This window comes from Gymnoscopelus microlampas, assembly GCF_963454915.1.
Source record: "Gymnoscopelus microlampas genome assembly, chromosome: 11".
NCBI classification, from domain to species: domain Eukaryota; kingdom Metazoa; phylum Chordata; class Actinopteri; order Myctophiformes; family Myctophidae; genus Gymnoscopelus; species Gymnoscopelus microlampas.
In genome coordinates this window covers 10,913,507-10,933,779 of record NC_139948.1, presented here as the reverse complement: position 1 = coordinate 10,933,779, position 20,273 = coordinate 10,913,507, and the positions used below count along the sequence as shown (strand labels likewise).

General features: G+C 43.8%; 2 protein-coding genes across 2 annotated transcripts in view; both read right to left on the bottom strand.

Moving 5' to 3' along the window:
- LOC311054947 (uncharacterized protein) overlaps nucleotides 1-20,273 on the bottom strand; it is a 431,139-nt gene that overhangs the window by 302,885 nt on the left and 107,981 nt on the right. The window lies entirely within an intron of this gene.
- On the bottom strand, nucleotides 5,160-6,872 carry LOC311054575 (phosphoenolpyruvate carboxykinase [GTP], mitochondrial-like; the record flags this gene model as incomplete). The annotated part of the gene is made up of 1 exon (XM_084070583.1): nucleotides 5,160-6,872. Exon 1 carries the CDS (start codon nucleotides 6,852-6,854, stop codon nucleotides 5,160-5,162), a length of 1,695 nt encoding a protein of 564 aa, XP_083926709.1. The 5' UTR covers nucleotides 6,855-6,872.

The window sequence follows — 20,273 nt, the reverse complement described above, 5'->3', positions numbered from 1 at the left end:
ATATTTCATTATTCCACCGAACAGTGCACTAAATTACCTGGTGACCTGGTGTCAATATTGGCCGCGTTTCCCAAACGAATTTCAGCTCCTGCGTAGCCTAGAAGCTGCGTAGGAGCCTCCACGCAGCTGCGCAGTAGCAACCCCGCTGCGCACTATCGTCGTAGGTTCCGCTACGTCTGTGCTAAAACTACATTTGTGAGACAGCATGCACGTAAGGACCTCCTGGACGAAGCTTACGTAAAGCCTACGTAAACTACGTAGTGCTGTCCTACTATAGTTTAAACACCCTTTGCATACATATATATATATATATACAGATTGTTGTATATATACAAAGATAAAGTCGGACCTTTATCTAAATTACCTTTATATTTATTGGACACTTACATTTGTTTAGGTACATTATGTAATGTATTAAAATGCATTTTCAGGTGACATTTCAATGCTCTTAAATGAACACGGCGGCCATTGTTGGCCGCCGTGTATTCAGAGGTTAGAGGGGGCGTCCCCCTGCATGATTGACAGCTTTTAGCACCAATGTGGGGAATTTACCTTAGGAAAGTTTAGGAATATATCTATCTCTATCTCTATCTCTATCTCTATATGTATATCTATATCTATATCTATAGATATAGATATAGATATATAACTGCTGCGCTGGTTCTATGTGTAGCCCCCACTGTCAAATTAGCCAGAACTCGCGTGCAATAGACCTGGCTATCGGGCAGGTTTATTGGCATGACTGATAACACGTCGGACTGGTGAGTGGGAGCTTCGGGTTCGATCCCAGAATGTCCCGTTTCCAAAGTCTACTATGCGTAAAATCTTTTGAAAATAGCAGATCTACAAGCTTGTGACGCGTTGTGAGCTTGTAGATCTGCTATTTTCAAAAGATGTTTTAACCATTCATAAACATGGCGAGCGCAACAGCTGTCACCTCGTGAGAGGAACTGGGGACTTTCACCATAACGTTTAACTATAAAACTTTGAAATTGAGGAAACATGTTTAGCTCAGCATCATTTATATACCTTTAGTTAACTTGGCATATGCTTAATATTTTTATTAGATGATCGGATCATCCGTGAGAGTACGATTTGTAAACTTCGGGTTCATGCATAGAGGACGAAGCACCGTAGCCGCTCGCCCTACCCAAAAGAACAGATCTGCAAGCTATCGACACGGCATGTCGCAGTGGTTGACAGCTTGTATGTCTGTTTTTTTTTGGGCACGTTACACAAAGGTCCGGCCGTAATATATATATATATATATGTGTGTGTGTGTGTGTGTGTGTGTGTGTGTGTGTGTGTGTGTGTGTGTGTGTGTGTGTGTGTGTGTGTGTGTGTGTGTGTGTGTGTGTGTGTGTGTGTGTGTGTGTGAACTAGTTTTTCATATAGAACTATTTTGCTACGATATTTTGGTACGATTTGTTACGAGCGCCCCAGGGCGCTCGTAACAAACTACTGCGTAGGACAGCACTCATGGCTATGCCTCTCCCAGGAGTAGGCGGGGAGTAGGCTGCGTGCATGCTGTTGCCCGAATGTAGTTTTACCACACACGTAGCCAGTTTAGATGGCACGCAGGGGCACAACCACCTGCTACTAATGAGGGTAGAGCGTAGGTTTGGCCGAGTCCCAGCTGTGTAGGAGACTCTTACGCAAGCTGCGTAGGCCACGCATGACCTGAAATCTACGTGCCTGCTATGGTACTGCGAAGCATGTGACGACACACGTTGGACCCGTCGTAGGACCTGCGCAGCATCTCTACGAAGCATCTCTACGAAGCTTTTTGGGAAACGCGGCCATTGTCAGTTACTGGGAAGTCGGATGTCAAGAAATCCCACAGAAAAGGGAGTTCGAATCTCAAGAAGGGGATGTGTACCGGATTGCCTGATTGAGTAATCATTATTTAGGAAATGTGTTCAAGTTTAAGACAAGATAAGATAAGGATGCAATAACATAACATAACATTACATTACACCAAGGGTACACAGACACCTTTACAAATACAGTATCATGGCAGACAAGGGCACATAATAAAATAATAATAATAATATTGGTATTTTGCAGACACATCGACGCAATTCTTGCCTGGCCTGGAATCATACCTGGGACAGACAACCAGGGGCCCTGGCTCCCCAGGAGGGCTCACTAACCACTCAGCTATGTCGGCCCCTATGGAAGACTTGGAAGACACACCTATATTTCTTTGCGTTCAGAGCATTAATTGATGGATGCGGAGATTAATAATATATTTTTTACCCTATTTAATCTGCACCTGGGGACACTGCCAGATGGAAAGAGTTGATGTTCAGAATGCAGAATGCGTGTGAAGTGTCTGATAGGATTTTCTAGGCCTGTCTGATCAAAGACTTGATGTTCAAAAAAACTTTTTGAACATCAACATTTGTTGCTTTTAATGCGTAATTGTTTTTACTCCGTCATGCGCACCAAAAATAGCCGATCTACAACAAGGTATTAATGAGGCTTTACTAATTTCTTCCCAGCAAGATTCGTCAGCTTCCCAATATAACCGGAACTTTGAAATAAGTTCCGAATAGCAGCTTTAATCAAGTTTTAAAGTGTTTCGTCTCTCCGTGAAGACTTTCATGAATGTTTATGTGATGACACCGATTCATCCTCACATCTTATGATCCTGCCTTGCAACAGGAAATAAACTGGGGCCCATTTAGAATGTTTATATGTTGTCATGTTTGAAGTTTGTTAACAAAATGACCTGGTGACCTGTGATGACGTGCCAATATTGTCAGTTACTGGGAAGTCGGATGTCAAGAAATCCCACAGAAAAGGGAGTTTGAATTGGTTTTACTCCGTCATGCGACCAACAATAGCCGATCTACAACGAGGTATTAATGAGGCTTTACTAATTTCTTCCCAGCAAGATTCGTCAGCTTCCCAGATGTATTACTTTGAGGCTGTGTGTGAACCAGCCGCCTGGGAGAGTTTTGATATCGGCCAGACCGGAAGATTACCAAACCAAAACTGTAATGCACAATCTGATGATGATAGTGTAAATTACTGTACGGTAAAAAGAGTTCTAGTTTCAGTCAGTTTATGTTCGACTCCAAACACCCTGAGACTAGCATGGAAGCTATGAGCGAAGCACGTACTCTCTTACCTGAGTGGAAACGCTATCCGGATGATGAAATTTCATCTGACCATGCCACTGCATTCACACTTACTGTATATGCATTCTAGTTATGTTGTCCACAATGGATCTCATGTTTTGCGTGCAGATTTGGATCTCATGTTTCATGGTGCTTTCTCACAGGTGTTACTGTACTAAAATTAAATGCACGTGGAGGTGCAACGTTACACAAGGCAAGCTGTGTGCAGAATGGGGACAAGCAGTGTGCTGCTTACTAAGTGTTTAAATCTACTTTATGACTTTACACCATTGAGCCATGCTCTCTCTATCTGCTGTCATACTGATGACATCAGGGATCTCCATACAGTATATAGGCATAAAAGGGACAAGAACTGACAGATACAGAGATCTCCATAAATGGGCATAAAAGGGGACACAGGCAGACAGAGAAGGACAAAGATCTCTGTATGGGCACAAAGGAGACACAGACATGTTGCATAACAGGGTGGTGCATGCGTTCCCAATCTGCATCCTTCCCGACCTGCATCACTCCCGAGTAGATTTGTGCCCGGTCTAGTATAGTAAATTAAAAGGTATAATTCATAACTTTCTGTACAGTTGTATTGCAATAATAATGTGTGGTTGTCACAAAACTACACTACAAGGCACACCTGGACTTGTCTCATGGCACACCAGTGTGCCTCGGCACACCATTTGCGACCCACTGGTCTACAACATCTGGTTTCTATTAAGACTGCACTTGACAACAAGAAGAGAGCATGGCTCGCTGGTTAGCAAACGGCTTGGCTAGCTTTGTGACTGGCTGGTATTAAGTGAATGAAGCTCTTATGTAGGAGGCTTGGCCTCTGTGCAGCATAAACATTCAGTTCAAGCCACACTGACATATAAATACGCTTTTGGTCATGAACATACCTTGCAGGCACACGTGCACAAACAGTGACGGATGAGAAAATATGGGTATACCCACCTGCATAGGCTTAGATGTGGGCCTCTTGGTGGGGAACTGGGGATTCGGGCTGGACATGTGCATGCACGTTTGCATGCGAGCAAGCAAACAGGAAGGCACGTGCATATTTGTAGCAACTTGTAGTCTGACTTAGTCAGCTAAAATAATATGAATCATGTATACTGTACATCTCGGATACACATGGGAACAGTGCAGCTCCAATGTGGATCTCAAAATCAGAATCAGCTTTGTCACGTCACAGGTTTACAGGTGTAAACAAAATAGGCTGAAATTCGTTTTTGTTGTTTTCAGAAAGAAAAGAATATGGGGGTGGGTGGGAGGGTGCGTGCGGGCAGAGCAAGAAGAAAAATCAAAGAGTAAAGAAAATGTCAAGGAGAGGCAAAAATATCCTAAAATAAATCAAAAATATTTACATAGCATGTACATGAGGTTAGACTAAGGTGCGAGGTTGTGACACTTTGGTACAACATCATAGCAGCAAGTATGTGATTAGACATTACGGTGAAAAGAATTATCAACACATTATAGAAGATTAGAAAGGAGGTTTAAAAGAGTATCAACACATTGTCAGGTTTACATTGAATGGAAGTACACATAAGGTGATAACTTTCACAGGTAAAATCCACATGGCAGATCCATAAGGAAAAGTTAAGTCCATGGCCAGTCTGGTGAGAGGCGGTGGTCAGGCCTTGTCTAACAGTCTGATGGTAGCCGGGTGGAAGCTATGAGCTATGGTTGGCTGGGTCTCCCTTCATCCCTCTCTGATGCTTCTACTGCTTGATTTTTATTTATTATGAATGTGTCATATTGATATTTTATGTTATCACATGTACTTCGTCTTTATTTATTTTTCTTTGGAAAATCACAAAATAAAATGATAAAAAAAATATTGTCATTCTATGTGGATTTCTTATACTGAAAAAAGACACCTTAAGTTTAACTCACTGTATGCTTCATCTTGCGGTGCTGTTGCTCGCTGAAAATAACAGATTTTCAATTCTTTTTGGCCAATGATCAATGATTTACTTAATCCTGTGTCAGTAATGACTCCGCTATGTACAGGTTTTAATCCCGTAGCCTGTCCTCCAGGGCCTTGAGCTCAGCCTCCACCGGAGCAGGTAGGTCATCTCCCAACTGCTGGGTGAAGTACGTTCTCAACTCCTGTGTCTCTTTCTGCCAGAAGAGCTTAGGCAGGTCGAACAGGGCATCCATATCCACCTTGCTGCCTAGACCTGACATATCGAGAGCGTCATCTTGTGGCAACCAGCCGACGATGCTCTTCTTGGCCGCTTCGTCCTCGCTCTGGGCTCCGCAGCGCTTGAAGATCCACTCCAGCACGCGGGCGTTATCGCCGAAGCCTGGCCAGAGAAAGGAGCCCGTGGCAGGGTCCCTCCTGAACCAGTTGACATGGAAGATTTTGGGCAGCTGGGTGGGGGCCTCGCGGTGCTCCATGCTCAGCCAGTGAGCCAGGTAGTCGCTGAAGTTGTAGCCGAAGAACGGGCGCATGGCGAAGGGGTCGTGCATGATCACCTTGCCTTTGTGCTCTGCAGCTGCTGTGGACTCCGACCTCATGGCTGCACCAACAAACACACCGTGGCGCCAGTTAAATGTCTCGTACACCAGAGGGACCCCTTCTGGTCTCCTTCCACCAAAGATGATGGCGTCGATGGTAACGCCTTCCTCGCTTTCCCACAGGGGGTCGATGGTGGGGCACTGGGAGGCCGGGGTACAGAACCGGGAGTTGGGGTGGGCACAGGGAGTAGAGCTTCCCGGTGTCCAGGCTTTGCCGTGCCAGTCTGTGAGGGTGACCCCGTCCGTCGGCAGGTCCAGACCCTCCCACCACACCCCTCCGTCGCTGGTTTCTCCGACGTTGGTGAACAATGTGTTTTTGGATATGGTGGCCATGGCGTATGGGTTGGTCTTGACGGAGGTTCCCGGGGCAACTCCGAAGAAACCATTCTCTGGGTTGATGGCCCTCAGTTTTCCCTGGCTGTCGAACTTCATCCACGCTATGTCGTCTCCCACGCATTCAACCTTCCAGCCCGGTAGAGATGGTTTCATCATGGCCAGGTTTGTTTTACCACAGGCACTGGGGAAGGCCGCTGCCACGTAGCGCTTCACTCCCTGAGGGTTGGTGATGCCTAGGATGAGCATGTGCTCTGCCAGCCAGCCCTCATCCCTGGCGATGCGGGAGGCTATGCGGAGAGCGAAGCACTTCTTCCCCAAGAGAGAGTTTCCCCCGTAGCCGCTGCCGAAGGAGACGATCTGCCTGGTGTCCGGCAGGTGGGCGATGAGCACCTTTTCTGGGTTACAGGGCCAAGAGTTGACCAAGGGAGCTTTGAGTGGCAGGGGGCTTCCAAGGGAGTGCAGGCAACGGACGAACTCCACTCCTTCAGCCAGCTTGTTCAGGACGGGGGTGCCCGTGCGTGTCATGATTCCCATACTGACCACCACGTACGGCGAGTCTGTCACCTGGACACCATATTTGGACAGTGTAGAGCCTACAGGACCCATGCTGAAGGGGATGACGTACATGGTCCGACCTGCCATGCAGCCAGGGAAACGCTCCTCTCTGGCCCTCTGCCAGTCGCTCTCGCTCATCCAGCTGCCCAGCTGGCTCTGGACTCCTCCGCTGGGGATGGGGATGGTGTCCCTTTGGTTCTTGGTCACGATCACCGTCTTGCTCTCCACTCGGGCCACGTCTTTGGGGTCCGTGCGCGCCAGCCAGCAGTTCTCGTATTTGGGCAGCTTCTTAAGCATCCCTTCCTTCTCCAGGCCGGCCAGGAGGCTTGCCATTTCCTCGGGGGTCCCCGCCACCACGTGCACACCGGCAGGCTTGCACTCCTCCACCGCCCCCTTAACAAACTCTGCAACAGCCGGGGGCAGAGAGGGGATGGAAGCAAAGGATCGAACCCCGACACTGGCCCCAACAATGCTCCCTGTTCGTACTACCCCTAGTAACAGGCACGACATCTTTGGCCGTTGAGAAAGAGATCTAGCTAGTAGATCATTGAAGGAAAACAGAGAGGAGCTGTGGCCATGACAGATCACAACCCATGTGTGACTGATCTGCAGTGTTGGGCAGTGTCAGTCATGTATGATGTATCTACTGCATGATGTATAACTCCAAATTTGGGCAAGGTTTCCGCCTGTCCAGAGCCCTATTGACTTCCATTATAAATTCACATATTTCAAAATGTATTTAAAACAATAGCCTATTTGAAAGCTACTGGCAGTGTGCAGTCTGTGCACAATCATTTTTTGCACTGATTGAGCCGATTGTGAGCTCTGGACACACAGAGAAACACACAGACATTCTTTTAGACGGCTAGACTCCTTCAGAGCCACGCCATAAAGAATAGAATAAAAACATGAACACAGAAAATGCCTCATCATGGAATAATATTTTTTTTCACATATAATGTATGCTTTAGTTTGCAAAAGATATTAAAATAAAGGTTCAATACAAAATAAACAAGACAGGGTCTAAATAACGACGTGGCTTCCCTCTGGATCTCTGATGTCATATTAACAATGTCATATTGATTATATCAGTCTCGCACAAATATGGAGGGATGGCAGGACGGTGGTAAACGGTGGTAAACGGTGGCAGGAGATTAGGAATGTACAAAATGTGAAGGATATTCACCCCGCCCAGGCCTTCCTTGGCCCTGCCGGCTGCGTGCACAAGAAATTTGGCACTGATCAGTCCAGTGTTTTTGAGATTAGCCGTGGAGACACACACACACACACACACACACACACACACACACACACACACACACACACACACACACACACACACACACACACACACACACACACACACACACTCTTCTACACACACTCTTCTACACAGCTCATCCCATAGGTGCCACGCAGTAAGATGTATGATCATGTTTTTGACCTTGCACTCTGGATAACTGTTGTACTCTGGACTGTTGCTATTGTCCTGAATGCTTGTATTGTTTCCTGTGAGCGTCTACACCCCTCTTCTGTCCAGCCAAGACCACCTACTGAGTGCTTCTACTGAATATGGAACAGTTACAGGAACACTTTATCTTACATAAGAATGGAAGAAGTTTTAGACTAAACCACAGTATGTACTATTTTGTGGTTATTTTACGTTATTTGAGTATTTCAATGTTTTACTACTTTACTACATCTCATCTCACAGGAAAATACTTTTCACGTTTAATTACAATAATTCAATTTATAAATATGATGTATAAACTACCCAGCAGCACATAAAGTAATCAAAATCAGCCTCACCTTTACCAGCTGCTAAATCGATGATACTCAAGTAACATTTTAACATGTAACAGTATTTGTACAGTGTGGTACATTTACCTAAAGCTGCACTTTAACATTCCTGTCTAATTGAACCCCGGTCTCCTGCGCAAGTGCTGAAAAAAAGTTTGTGTCAAACCAGACACAGGATCTAAATGTCTCCATAGAAGAGCGGGGAGACCAAATACAACCACCCCAATTGTATAAGTTATATTGCATTAACATAGTATTCACACAAATAAAAGTTACAGCTTTAATTTAAAACAACAACAACAACAACAACAACAACCAGGGCCGGACTGGGACCAAAATCTACAGACATTACACATACCGTATTAAACCAAAGCAAGCACAAACAGCTGTATTCAAAACCCTGAGCACTTAGGGAATAAACGTAACTGTGAATATTTGACCGTGTGTCACACAAACACAGGACAATGTGTTCTCGCTCACCCAGCCGCTGGAGCTGGGTGTTCAGAGAGTGTCCGTTCCAATAAATGGCTCAGCAGAGGTGTAATGGTGCTAATAATGTTTGCAGCCTCAGCCTCATTTCATTAAGATCACTAACATAACACATAATACCCACTGGGAGCTATATTTAGCTGGCCAACAATGACCCTAAGGGCTATTACACAAAAAACATGTCGAGTTCAGCTTTAACGTTAAGCAGAGTTTCAGCTACACCGATGATGAAAGCACACAACAAACAAATCGCTGATGTCGGCTGGAAATCTTGTACATGTCCAACACTTTCTTTTATTATTATTTTCAAAACTAGACATTAGACATTCTACAAGCTCACAATTTGTCACATTGCATGCACGTTGTGAGCTTGTAGATCTGCTATTTCCACTACTTCTGTGTGACACTCTTGCATGATGAAGTAGGGCATTAATTTACATGGAGATACAAGGTTTCTACCCGACAACAACGCAATGTTAACAAGGGAACATTGTTGTTACTGTAGCAATTGACTTGTTTTGCCAAAGGCTCAAATCTGTTCCTATCACCCCATGAAATCTGTAGTTAACAAGAGGATGCAAGCGTTTATGTTGACAAGGATAATTACATGCCCTCCCATTCACCATCAAGCCAAGCACTGATAAAACGCACAATTAGGCTTCCAAATTAGGTAAGTGCAAAATAACAGAACTTCCATGTTTGTTGCTTATAGACAGTAGTAGTCAGATCATTTTTCTTAAGCACAAGTTTCAATACCACAACATAGAAATACTTTGTTTTAAAAGTCCAAATTTTGCTTGAGTAAAGGTCATAGTCATAGTGCAGAATAGTCCATTTCACAATCATATTATTGGAATGTAATTATTAATGTTCATCACTTTAGCAGCTGGTAAAGGTGGGGATGATTTTATTTATGTGACATCATAATTCATCAGTTTATGTGTGTTCTGCATTAGTAATCTAAATCTGCAGTGTAACTAATAACTAATGCTGACAAATAACTGTTGCCTCTGAGATGTAGTTGAGTATACCGTATGTATAAAGTATTAAATGTTATATAAAAATATAATTAAAAGTACAGCACTTCAGTAAATGTAATTAATTTACATTCCACCACCACTGCTTATAGATGATCTATTTAAACAACAATGTCAACATTTGCACACATTCACCCTGCAGACAGGACATAAATATTTACAGTTTCGGCATCATTTCTATGTGATGTTCTAGCCACTGTTGTCAGATGTATGTTTCCCCTTGAGTCTTTCTATAGCCAATGCTCTTGCTATTCTTGGCCACTGAACTGCTGATACAGCTGTTATGACAACAATGTCATATTATATAGCCCCATATTTTATGGGCCATTACACCCCAGCACAGAAGCATCCCTTTTCTAGGGGGAACATTCGCCAAAATGAGCAGATCTACAAGCTTGTGGTGTGTTGTGTCAGCTATGTTCAGTGAAGGGATTTGGCCATGGTGTAGAGCGAAAATAAGTGTGGACCAAGTACAGAGCCGACCCTGGTTAGGTTTTGTAAAGAGGGGGACCCTAGCTGAACCCTAGCATCCCTATTCTGGGGGAACATTCGCCAAAATTAGTCGGTGAAGAGATTTTTATTGTAGAGGGGGGAAAAACACGACAAGTACAAAGGCAACTCAAGTCCAGTTTACGAAGTATAGAGGCCAGGGTTTAAGTGGTTAAGGGGTTAACATGGGATTGCCCCAGTCACAGTAAACTTAGTTTAGAAGCCATTTGTTTAAGCTCAAAACAGTTGACATGATATTGATTCACAGTACAGACCACACTTTGGAGAGCTGTGTGTAACTGTTTGGTACTTTTCCATTGTTTGCTAGTAGTATTTATGCACTTCACAATATTGCTAAAGAGCCTCACCCTGTCCCCATGGTGTCCAATTGGCAACCAGCTGAGTCCATGTCTAAATCTTCTCCAACACTATGAGATCATTCTAACCCCTTCTCCCTTCCTCTTCTCATCACATCCAGAACTGAAATACTTTGCTGTTGGATTGACCTTCTAAACACGGGACACTGAACTATGTCTTTAGATTCGGTTCGATTTTATTGTCCCGGAGGGATATTTGTTTTCATTGGGAGAAGGATGCTGAAGATGGAGGTGCCAGGCAAGAGGAAGAAGAGGACAGCCAAAGATGAGGTTTATGGATTGGGTGAGAGAGGACATGCAGGCCGGCTGGAGTGACCAAGGGAGACACAGAGAACAGAGGGAGGCATGCGTTAATCCGACAGACCTTTTCTCCGACTATGTGGCATCCGCGTGCGGTTAGGGTTAGGGTGCGGGTTTGGTTCGGGTTTACTGTTTAATGTCGGAGCACTGCGCTGTCGGAGGAATGCGCTGTCGAATCAGACGATCCGCTGTGCATGGCGACCGCAATGGGAATTAGCCGAAAGAAGAATATGTTTTCACAGCCTGTTCAATAAAGAAACAAAAAGACACAGTATAGCATGAAACACAACATACAGTAAAGAGTAAAGACAATACATAGAATCTCCAAAATACATCCATACTTCCTAACACACGTGGCAGGGAGGCAGTTTGTTTAATGCTGCAAAACTCATGCTAAAGCAAACATTTTCCCATCTCAAAATTATGGTCCATTTGGTTCCATTTGTGCACCCTCGGAGTTACATACCCGCAAGGGTCCATTTTGGATCCCAACTGTCAATCATTTAGCTGTGGACCCCCTAGAACACCCTCAAGGAACCCTGGGGGTCCCCGGAACCCCATGTTGAGAACCGCTGCTCTATTACTATAAGCCTATTAACAAGTGTGTAAACTGGGATGCTGCGACCAAATTAGAACCCTCTGAAATAAACTGTTTACTGAACATACTCTTTGAAAAAACATGGTAACTGTGTGTCCATTCACACAGTTCAGACTTCACGTTGGTGTGGCCACATGCGGTCAGTTGGCAAGAAGCCACCTGGCGGGCTAAAAGCGTCAATCTCTCCATTTACAAAACCCCACTTGAAAATCTCAAAAGTGGTCACGGCCCACCCATCTGACCACTTAACTTCTCAAGTTGTCAGATGGGTGGGCCGGGTGCATTGTCAGAGCATGTTTATTTATTCGGCTTGGATAAATGCAACTACAGTAACACAGTATGCTTCCTGCATATTGGTACCACAATGAAAAGCCATTTTCAAGGTTTCTTGAAAAAATACCATGACTTTTCTATGTTGAGTGTTTTAAAATTAATGTTATATTATCATTCGAATCTTAGTGTTTTGCCAGTCATTTGGAGGCACACTTGCAATATTATCACGGCCCACAAGTGGACTCCGGGCCACAGGTTGGGAACCGTTGCTTTAATCAGTTTCAGGAGAGGTATGCCCTGACATGAGTGGGAAAATGGACCCACACTCACAGAGTTGGATTGCAGTAACACATCAGGATCGTGCGGTGTGGAGTGACTTCTGTTTCCAGGCCCTACGTCCTGTGATATGAGCCATCTAGATTCAATATTAAAAGATTTGATATTCATTTGATCAGACACGCCCCCCTCCTACAGTATGTAAGCCCATTGAACTTCTGGTACTGGTGACTGATCCTTGTAATGTGTGAGGGGGCTGTGTTGTTTCAATTTCTTTCTTTCTTTCTTTCTTTCATCAAAATATTGAGTCAAGCTACTTAAAAACCTGTGTTTTTTAAACTGCTTTTTGTGTGCAACAGAAAGACTAGTTGACATTAAAATAACCCCATGAGTTTTCTAAAGTGCAATACTCCATTAACAGTTTTGTACATCAGCTGTGCTTTATATGCCTACAGTAGCACCTCACCCGTCAAAAAAAACAATATTTTGTTGTTTGCTAGCTCACCGAAGAGGACTTGTTAGTAAATGTGATTCCCAGCAGTACCGTTTATTGTAAATAAGCCACTTAAGCAGGAGATAAGCAGGACAGGTACAATGCCCCCCATGCATAAACTTTGACAGTTAACAGGCCATGTCTGTTCATTCACGCTCAATTAACAGGACTGGGGGAGGTGTACCGTATGTACTGGACAAGCTGACACTGTTCCCATCACACATAAAACGTCACTGCCAGTGCCAGCAGGATTTCGGGGACACATTTTAGCAAATAGGACCCATTACCTTATTTGAACATGACGGCCAACACTGAGAGAGCTTTGTTTTATTGACCTCCCCACCTCTCTTTACTGTATACATTAAAATCACTAGCAGTAATTTAACTTTGAAAGCTCACAAATGGAACCAAATGGACCCTTACAGGTCCATTTGGTTCCATAACGCTAAAGTTAAATCATTTTTTTTTGTGTGCCACTTTCAATCGCACAACACCGCACCGGTGCTGTTGACATGAATGACTATTTGAATGTCATATACTGTAGGCTTGTTTTGCCCCAAGAAAAGTAAAAAACAACAACATAAAAGCAAATAAAAACAGAACCCCTGGCAGGACTGCTGTAATGGGTTAGAATAAAAACTTTATCCTCTGGTCTTACTGTAGAGTTATGATAGTAAAACTTGAATGTAATATAGAGATGAAATTTGGAGAGCTGCTACACAAGCTGTGGCTCATTTTGTGGTCTCACCCTGTTTTTAATACTTGCATGATTTATTCTAATTGTGGCCTACTGTAGTAGGCAGCATAGGAATACATACCAGAAGCTACACCATGACTGTTCTGACACATTCCTTTGCATGTCTCCCAATTCCTCCTCTATGGAGAAATTTAAGTTTTGAGTCTTTATTACGGTTCTCTTGCAAACATATTATTTTCATTCCGCCAAAGTTTTAATCTGCCCGCTACTCCCCTGATAGCTTTAAAGCTACAGACATTCCAACTTAATAATATTCATTGCTGGATAAAGCATTATGTTTTTTCCTCATGGTGGCACTATAAAAGATGATTTAAGGTGAAAAAGTTGAAAGCTCATGCCATTTGGCCTACAGTCATTTGGTATATATGGCTTTAATTATATACTGTACATACGGCTCCCCATCTCCTCAAGGAACTCAGCATTGATTTTTTTTTGAAAAACACTAAAACGGCAGATGGCCTACTCCAGAATGACTGGATGCATAATGATAAAAACGTATACCGGATCTATGGAGCGTGAACTCTATACTTGCTATTAACATCACAATTGTGGATTTTGTGTGTTAGTGCATTCGTATCCAAAGTTGTCAAATTGTCAAAACATGGCACAGAAATTTGTCATGGGTCTTGGCTGTCAAACGTCTAATTTATTTAGGTTTTGCCCGAAATTGTTTAGAATACATTCATATCTGATATTTGGCCCATATTCTGACCACTGGAGCGCCCAGAGCCAATGAGATCGAAAGAGTTGTACCAACTCTGTTCTCGATCGGCCCACAGACATAACCTTTCTGACCCCTCATCGACACAACTCTTCAATCTCAATAGCTCCAGAATTGTATACCATACATCACTTGCCTGGATCCAGACCATATACTCTGCCCACTCCAACTGGGTCTTCAGTCTATCAGCCTACATCACTGCTGTTTATTTTCATCCATGTCCCTCAATGTCTCTGACATTTTGTAATTTCTGGCTTCAGACAGTGGACAAAGTGTGTGCTCTCTCTCTCTATTAATTAATTACCACGTGGTTGCGTTATTTGTAGCTTTATGTTGTTATGTGTAATCAATGACACAGACGAGACGCTGTGTCTGGGGGTACGGGGGGCTTTCACGTAAGAAGGGGCCAGGCTAGGTTTATAATGAGAGGCTCATAGATAGTTGGATTCTAAAGTTTACATCAGTCCGTACGGGGACCACCAGGCACCCCCAGCAGAATGAGTTAATATACCATACAAATCTGTTTAACCACTTTAACCCTATTTTATATTTCGGTTATTCGAAAAGAGACGATCTACAAGCTCACAACACGTTGCGAACCGATAAGTAATGAGCTTGTAGATTTGCTATTTTTGAGGGAAAAGAAGAGAATAAATAATAAAATATGTGTTTTCATTTTGAACATCGTTTGCACAAAATCTTTTCAGATAGGGGCCCGCGGCCAAATACACATCAATTTGGGGGTCCTTCACATGACAATGTTTGAGAACCACTGATTCATACAGTAGGTTTATTTTGAGTGGACAGTGGGCTGACATTGCAGTCAGTGATTCATTCCTGTCAACCCTCCCGTTTTTCCATTCTCACCCATAAGAATAAATCCTTATCTCCTGCTGTCATTATACTTTAAATATGTTCCCGTAAATATCCCATTTTATTAAACTTTCCTATTTCATAAAAACCAGGATGTTTTGTTGAACAACCGGGAAATCCTGAAGTGGGCTATTTTTGGCTTTGTCAAACTGCAAGATAACAATCTTTTGACAGTTTGGGAAGCTTTTGGAACATTTTCCACTATAATGTCATGCCACAAATTACGCTTTTTTGTGCTTTTCAAACAAAGGGAGAACAGAGGTCACTGCCACCATGGACTGTCTTTCATCACTTGAAAATCATCTTTACTTCATTGAGTAACACAAGTATATTAAGCCCATCACTAAAGTACAGATGTAGAAATTCTCTATAGGCTGTTAACAGTCTTTGATACAGCCAGGGTGCACCAACAGGATAGGCAAACCAGAAACCCAAAAAAGATTTCGAGAAAAGGGGCCCCAGATGGTCATTCATATTGGCACATTTTGCATGACTATTCATAACCTCTTAAACCTCTATACAGTGCACCACTACTGCCCCAAACCCTCATAAGTGGGTCCCATTCTAGCTACTGTATGCATACTGTTAGGACAGTCCGCTACAGAAACAGGGCTGGAATTTCACGGGTGCCATGAAGGCCATGGCTGCCATGCCCTCTCAGTTTGGTATTATGCCCCTCAAACCTTACCCTGCATGAGGCCACAGTAGCCTTGATGCCATGCCTGCAGTGCCCAATGCTGATTTAATTATTTTCTCCTCTGCCTCTTTCCTGTTAATACGATTGTGTTGAGATTCAGAATTGTCGACATCAATTGAAATGCTCTGCACATAACCAGTGGTAGGATGTTTTGCCTGGCATACCAACCAGGATGCCAACTCATTCAGATGTGCCAGTGCCACAAAGCTGTGACTGAGTGAACTTCTCCTTATCATCGAGTCACAGGCTTGTTCTCCTGCAGATTATCAAAACCAAGGGTTGGCATCACCACAAAAGAGGCCAAACATACAGTACATCCGTGTGGTCCAAAGAAACCCAAAACATGCACTGTAACTCCATCCTCATATACTAACCAGTCCTGTGACTCTGTCCAGGGCTGAGCATGTATGAACGTTTCACTCAGGAGTTTGTACAAATATTGCACATTACCAATACATATTTTTGTTAAATAAACTGCTCATCTATTTGTTTTTATTTTTTATAATTTTGTAACCCATTTTTTTCACCCAGTGCCAATTGCCTAGGCTGTATTCTTGGGCACTACTTTCTCTCTGCCAGCCTGGGGAGAGCCTCGAACTGAGCTCATGCTTCCTTCAATGCATGAGGAGTGAGCAGGCCGCTTCTTATCACCTGACAGGGGGGAGTTTCCCCAGGAGGACGTAGCGCGTGGAAGGAACCTGTTATCCCAACCAGTTCCTTTCCCCTCCATCAGGCGCCCCGGCTAACTAGGGGGAGGCAGTATAGAGACCATAGGATTACTGCATGTTTTTTTGTGAGGGTACCTACCCTAGGGGACACGGGGAGAACACTCCACACAGAAACTGCTTATCTATTAAATGTACTAAAATGAACCTTATCCCTTAAGTTAAAATCATTATTTTACTGTATGGCCTTGCTGCCATGGCATTAGGCTTTTGTGCCCTAAAAAAATTAAACAATAATAAAAAAGAACGTGTCTCAATGGGCTTCTTTGCCTGGGCCCGCAGAGTCTCGGATCACCAATGGGTACACCCATAACTAACACTGTGTGTATGTTGATGCCTGTGTGTAAGTGTTGGGTAAATGGAGCATGACTATAATAGGAGCATGGTGTATGTTGATGCATGTGTGTAAGTGTTGGGTAAATGGAGCACGGCTGTAGGAGCATGGTGTATGTTGATGCCTGTGTATAAGTGAGTGGTGGTGGAAATGGAGCATGACCGTGACATGACCCCGAGGTATAGTGCTGAGTGGCAATTCGTGCTGACCAACGGTTTCCGAGAACCAGGAAAACACGAATATCTGTATCTGTCAGTATCATGGTCAGTATTGTGTCAGTAACATGTCAGTATCATGGTCAGTAGTATGATGTCAGTATCATGGTCAGTATGATGCAAGTAGCCAATATACAGTAAGTGATAGCGAATGCAATGGAACAGAAAGTAGGCAAAAACCATAATATGGAAAAGAATGTGATAGAAGAATGGCAGTAATGTTGGGATGGAAAAAGAGAGAGGAGGTCATCATGACATGTGTGATGACCATGTATTCCTAACATGCATGGCCCAGAGCAGGCCGGCACCGGGCTAGTGTTTATTAATAAACCTGACATTCAGGTTATGTTTTGTTGTCAACCCTAACCCTGATAGAGGCTTGTTTAAGGTCAAGAATATATTTATTATTATTTAAGGTCACATGAACAAAGCTAAAACATTATTTAGCTTTAGCTATGATGATGTACAATCCCTAAATGTGGATTTGAAGAAGCTTGTAAATTAGGGCTGCTGTAAATCTACCATTTTAGCCGGACGTAGCATACATTTGATTTCAGAGGTGCTACGTCACCGACGGCTCTGCAGACTGAGTCCAGTAAATGATTCAAATCCTCTGTGGGAAGACATTACCGGGGTGCATTAGCATTGTGTTATTCTCCCCCATTATAATGCCCTGCAAGTGTGATTATTTACAGTAAGTGTGATATGAGATGCCTGCAGGAGAATGAATTTGGTGAGCTGCAACTCAAAGTATTTTCTGAACGTGTGTGTGTGTGTGTGTGTGTGTGTGTGTGTGTGTGTGTGTGTGTGTGTGTGTGTGCGTGTGCGTGTGTCTGTGTGTCTGTGTCTGTGTCAGTGTGTGTGTGTGTGTGTGTGTGTGTGTGTGTGTGTGTGTGTGTGTGTGTGTGTGTGTGTGAGAGAGAGAGAGAGAGAGAGAGAGAGAGAGAGAGAGAGAGAGAGAGAGAGAGAGAGAGAGAGAGAGAGAGAGAGAGAGAGAGAGAGAGAGAGAGAGAGAGAGAGACAAGAGTTTAGAGCTTCTCCTATGAAAAAGGGAGGTTTGGAAAGCTGCCCTGTTATCTGAATAATGAAGCCAATAACAATGTAACAATCTCCGCGCCCCAACTTTTAATTGTACATGGTTTATGGACGTGAAGGCGTTGGGCCAAAACTTGTGAGTGGCGGATATTCCGTTTTATTCCAACTCCATTAGTGCCTTCATAGAATAATAAAAATCCATTGTGAAATGTATGCCTGCCGCCTGCACATGTATTTGCCATGCACCATAATCAAATGTCAGTCACTTACAGCCAGTACTAGTATAGAGTAATAGTAGACAATAGTGTATTGGCCTTTTGTATTTGGAGGTCTAACCTGTAACCTAATATGAAGTACACATTCAACTTCATACTCTCTTATTTATTTAAACTTTTTGTAACATACTCAAAAGTTCATTTGTGTTTCTTTTGCACTCTCTCAATTACTGAATTGCCTTGAAACTGAAATGTGCCATACAAATAGGCCTTGCCTTGCCTTGCCTTGCAGGATTCTGCATGGCTTTTGATTGATGGAAAAACGTTGTGGGAATTGGGCAGCAGTTCATGAGCCAGGGTCACACCGGAGGATGAGGGCAAACATGCCTGGCACTCCAGACAGCGTAGCCGCTTGTTTCAGCGTGAAGTTAGCTACATGAGCCAAGAACAAGAAGGAACAAGATTCATATCGCTGCCTAGAACAAGAGAGAGGCAGAGAACAAGGAAAATAACAAAGAGCAACAACGCACTGGACAAGGATGTAAGTTAAAAATAGGTGCCGTTTACAGGTGGCAGTAAGCCGCCTCATCACTATCTGACTGCATGCTGCATGTGAGGAGGAAACAAACAGAGGTCAGCGTTCCCACACTCCCAATGAACGACCGCATGCTATGAAAATATGCACAGGCACTAAACACTTAAACTCTATTTATAGACTTTGTATAACGTGTTAAACAGACAAAAAAGCCAATCTACTACACAACACGTTGTGAGCTTGTAGATCAGCTTTTTTTTTATGAAAATGTGTGTCTATATGTTTCTGCAAATAGCAAAAAAAAACAACCACTGAAAGTGGATTTTATTTTGCATTTTGGGGATTAAACGTATTATTTACTATTCTGTCCCTATCCCTAACTCTTGCGGCGCTGAGTCAGCAGCAGTGGGCTTTGCATCACTCAGTATGGCCAGTGGGCGTTTCTGACAGTTCTGGCACCCTAGGCACGATGGAGAAACAGGTGCATGTGTTTTTAAAGAGGGAGAGTGGTCAGTCAGTCCTTGTCAAATGAACCCACCAGGGTCCTTTTGTACATTGTACAAAAGGGGAGACCTTGAAAGGTAAAAGTTTGAGAACCAATGCCCTAGGCAACCACCTTTGTTGCCTATGCCTAGAAACGCGGCTAACACCTCACAGGGCTCAAGCCCGCTGCTGACAGAGAGTGCCTGCCTTGCAATGTTGAGATGCAACATGGCAGCATTCATCACCATCCATCTTCAACCGCTTATCCAGAGTCGGGTCGCGGGGGCAAAAGTTCCAGCCTTCCCTCTCCTGAGCAACATTTGCCACTTCCTCCTGGGGGATCCCGAGGCGTTCCCAGGCCAGTGTGGAGATGTAATCCCCCCACACTCGACTGCGAACCGAAGTGAGAGCTGAAGGTCTCGGACCGATGGTGCCGTCAGGACCACATCATCCGCAAAAAGCAGTGAAGCAACCCTTAGCTCCCCGAACCGTATACCCTCTCCGCCACAACTTCGCCTCGAGTTCCTGTCCTTGAAAATCACAAACAGGATAGGTGACAAGGCGCAGCCCTGGCGGAGGTCAACCCCCACCGGAAAAGAATCTGACTTACTACCGAGCACATCACCATTCATCACCATTCAGCTGGAAATATTATAGCACACATTTGGAGATTATTGATCGGAGAAAGCGTGATAAACAAACTGTGAGTGCGATGTTAAATATTTGTCAACGTGCCAGTCCCTGAGGATGGGTAACTCATGTACTGTACAAACACCTCCCTTGAGCCTTGGCAACAGAGACTATAGCCTACAAACCTGACGTCACACAGCCAGGCATATTGCTATAGCTTCATAAACCAATATTATCTCTCACCACCGTAACTGGAACATGGCCATGGCTGTAATACAAAATTAGAAGATGGAGCTATTCATCAAACCGCCCCGTGCGGTCATGATTCCTCTCCACGGCTGACCTTTTAAGACTTTCTGGGGCT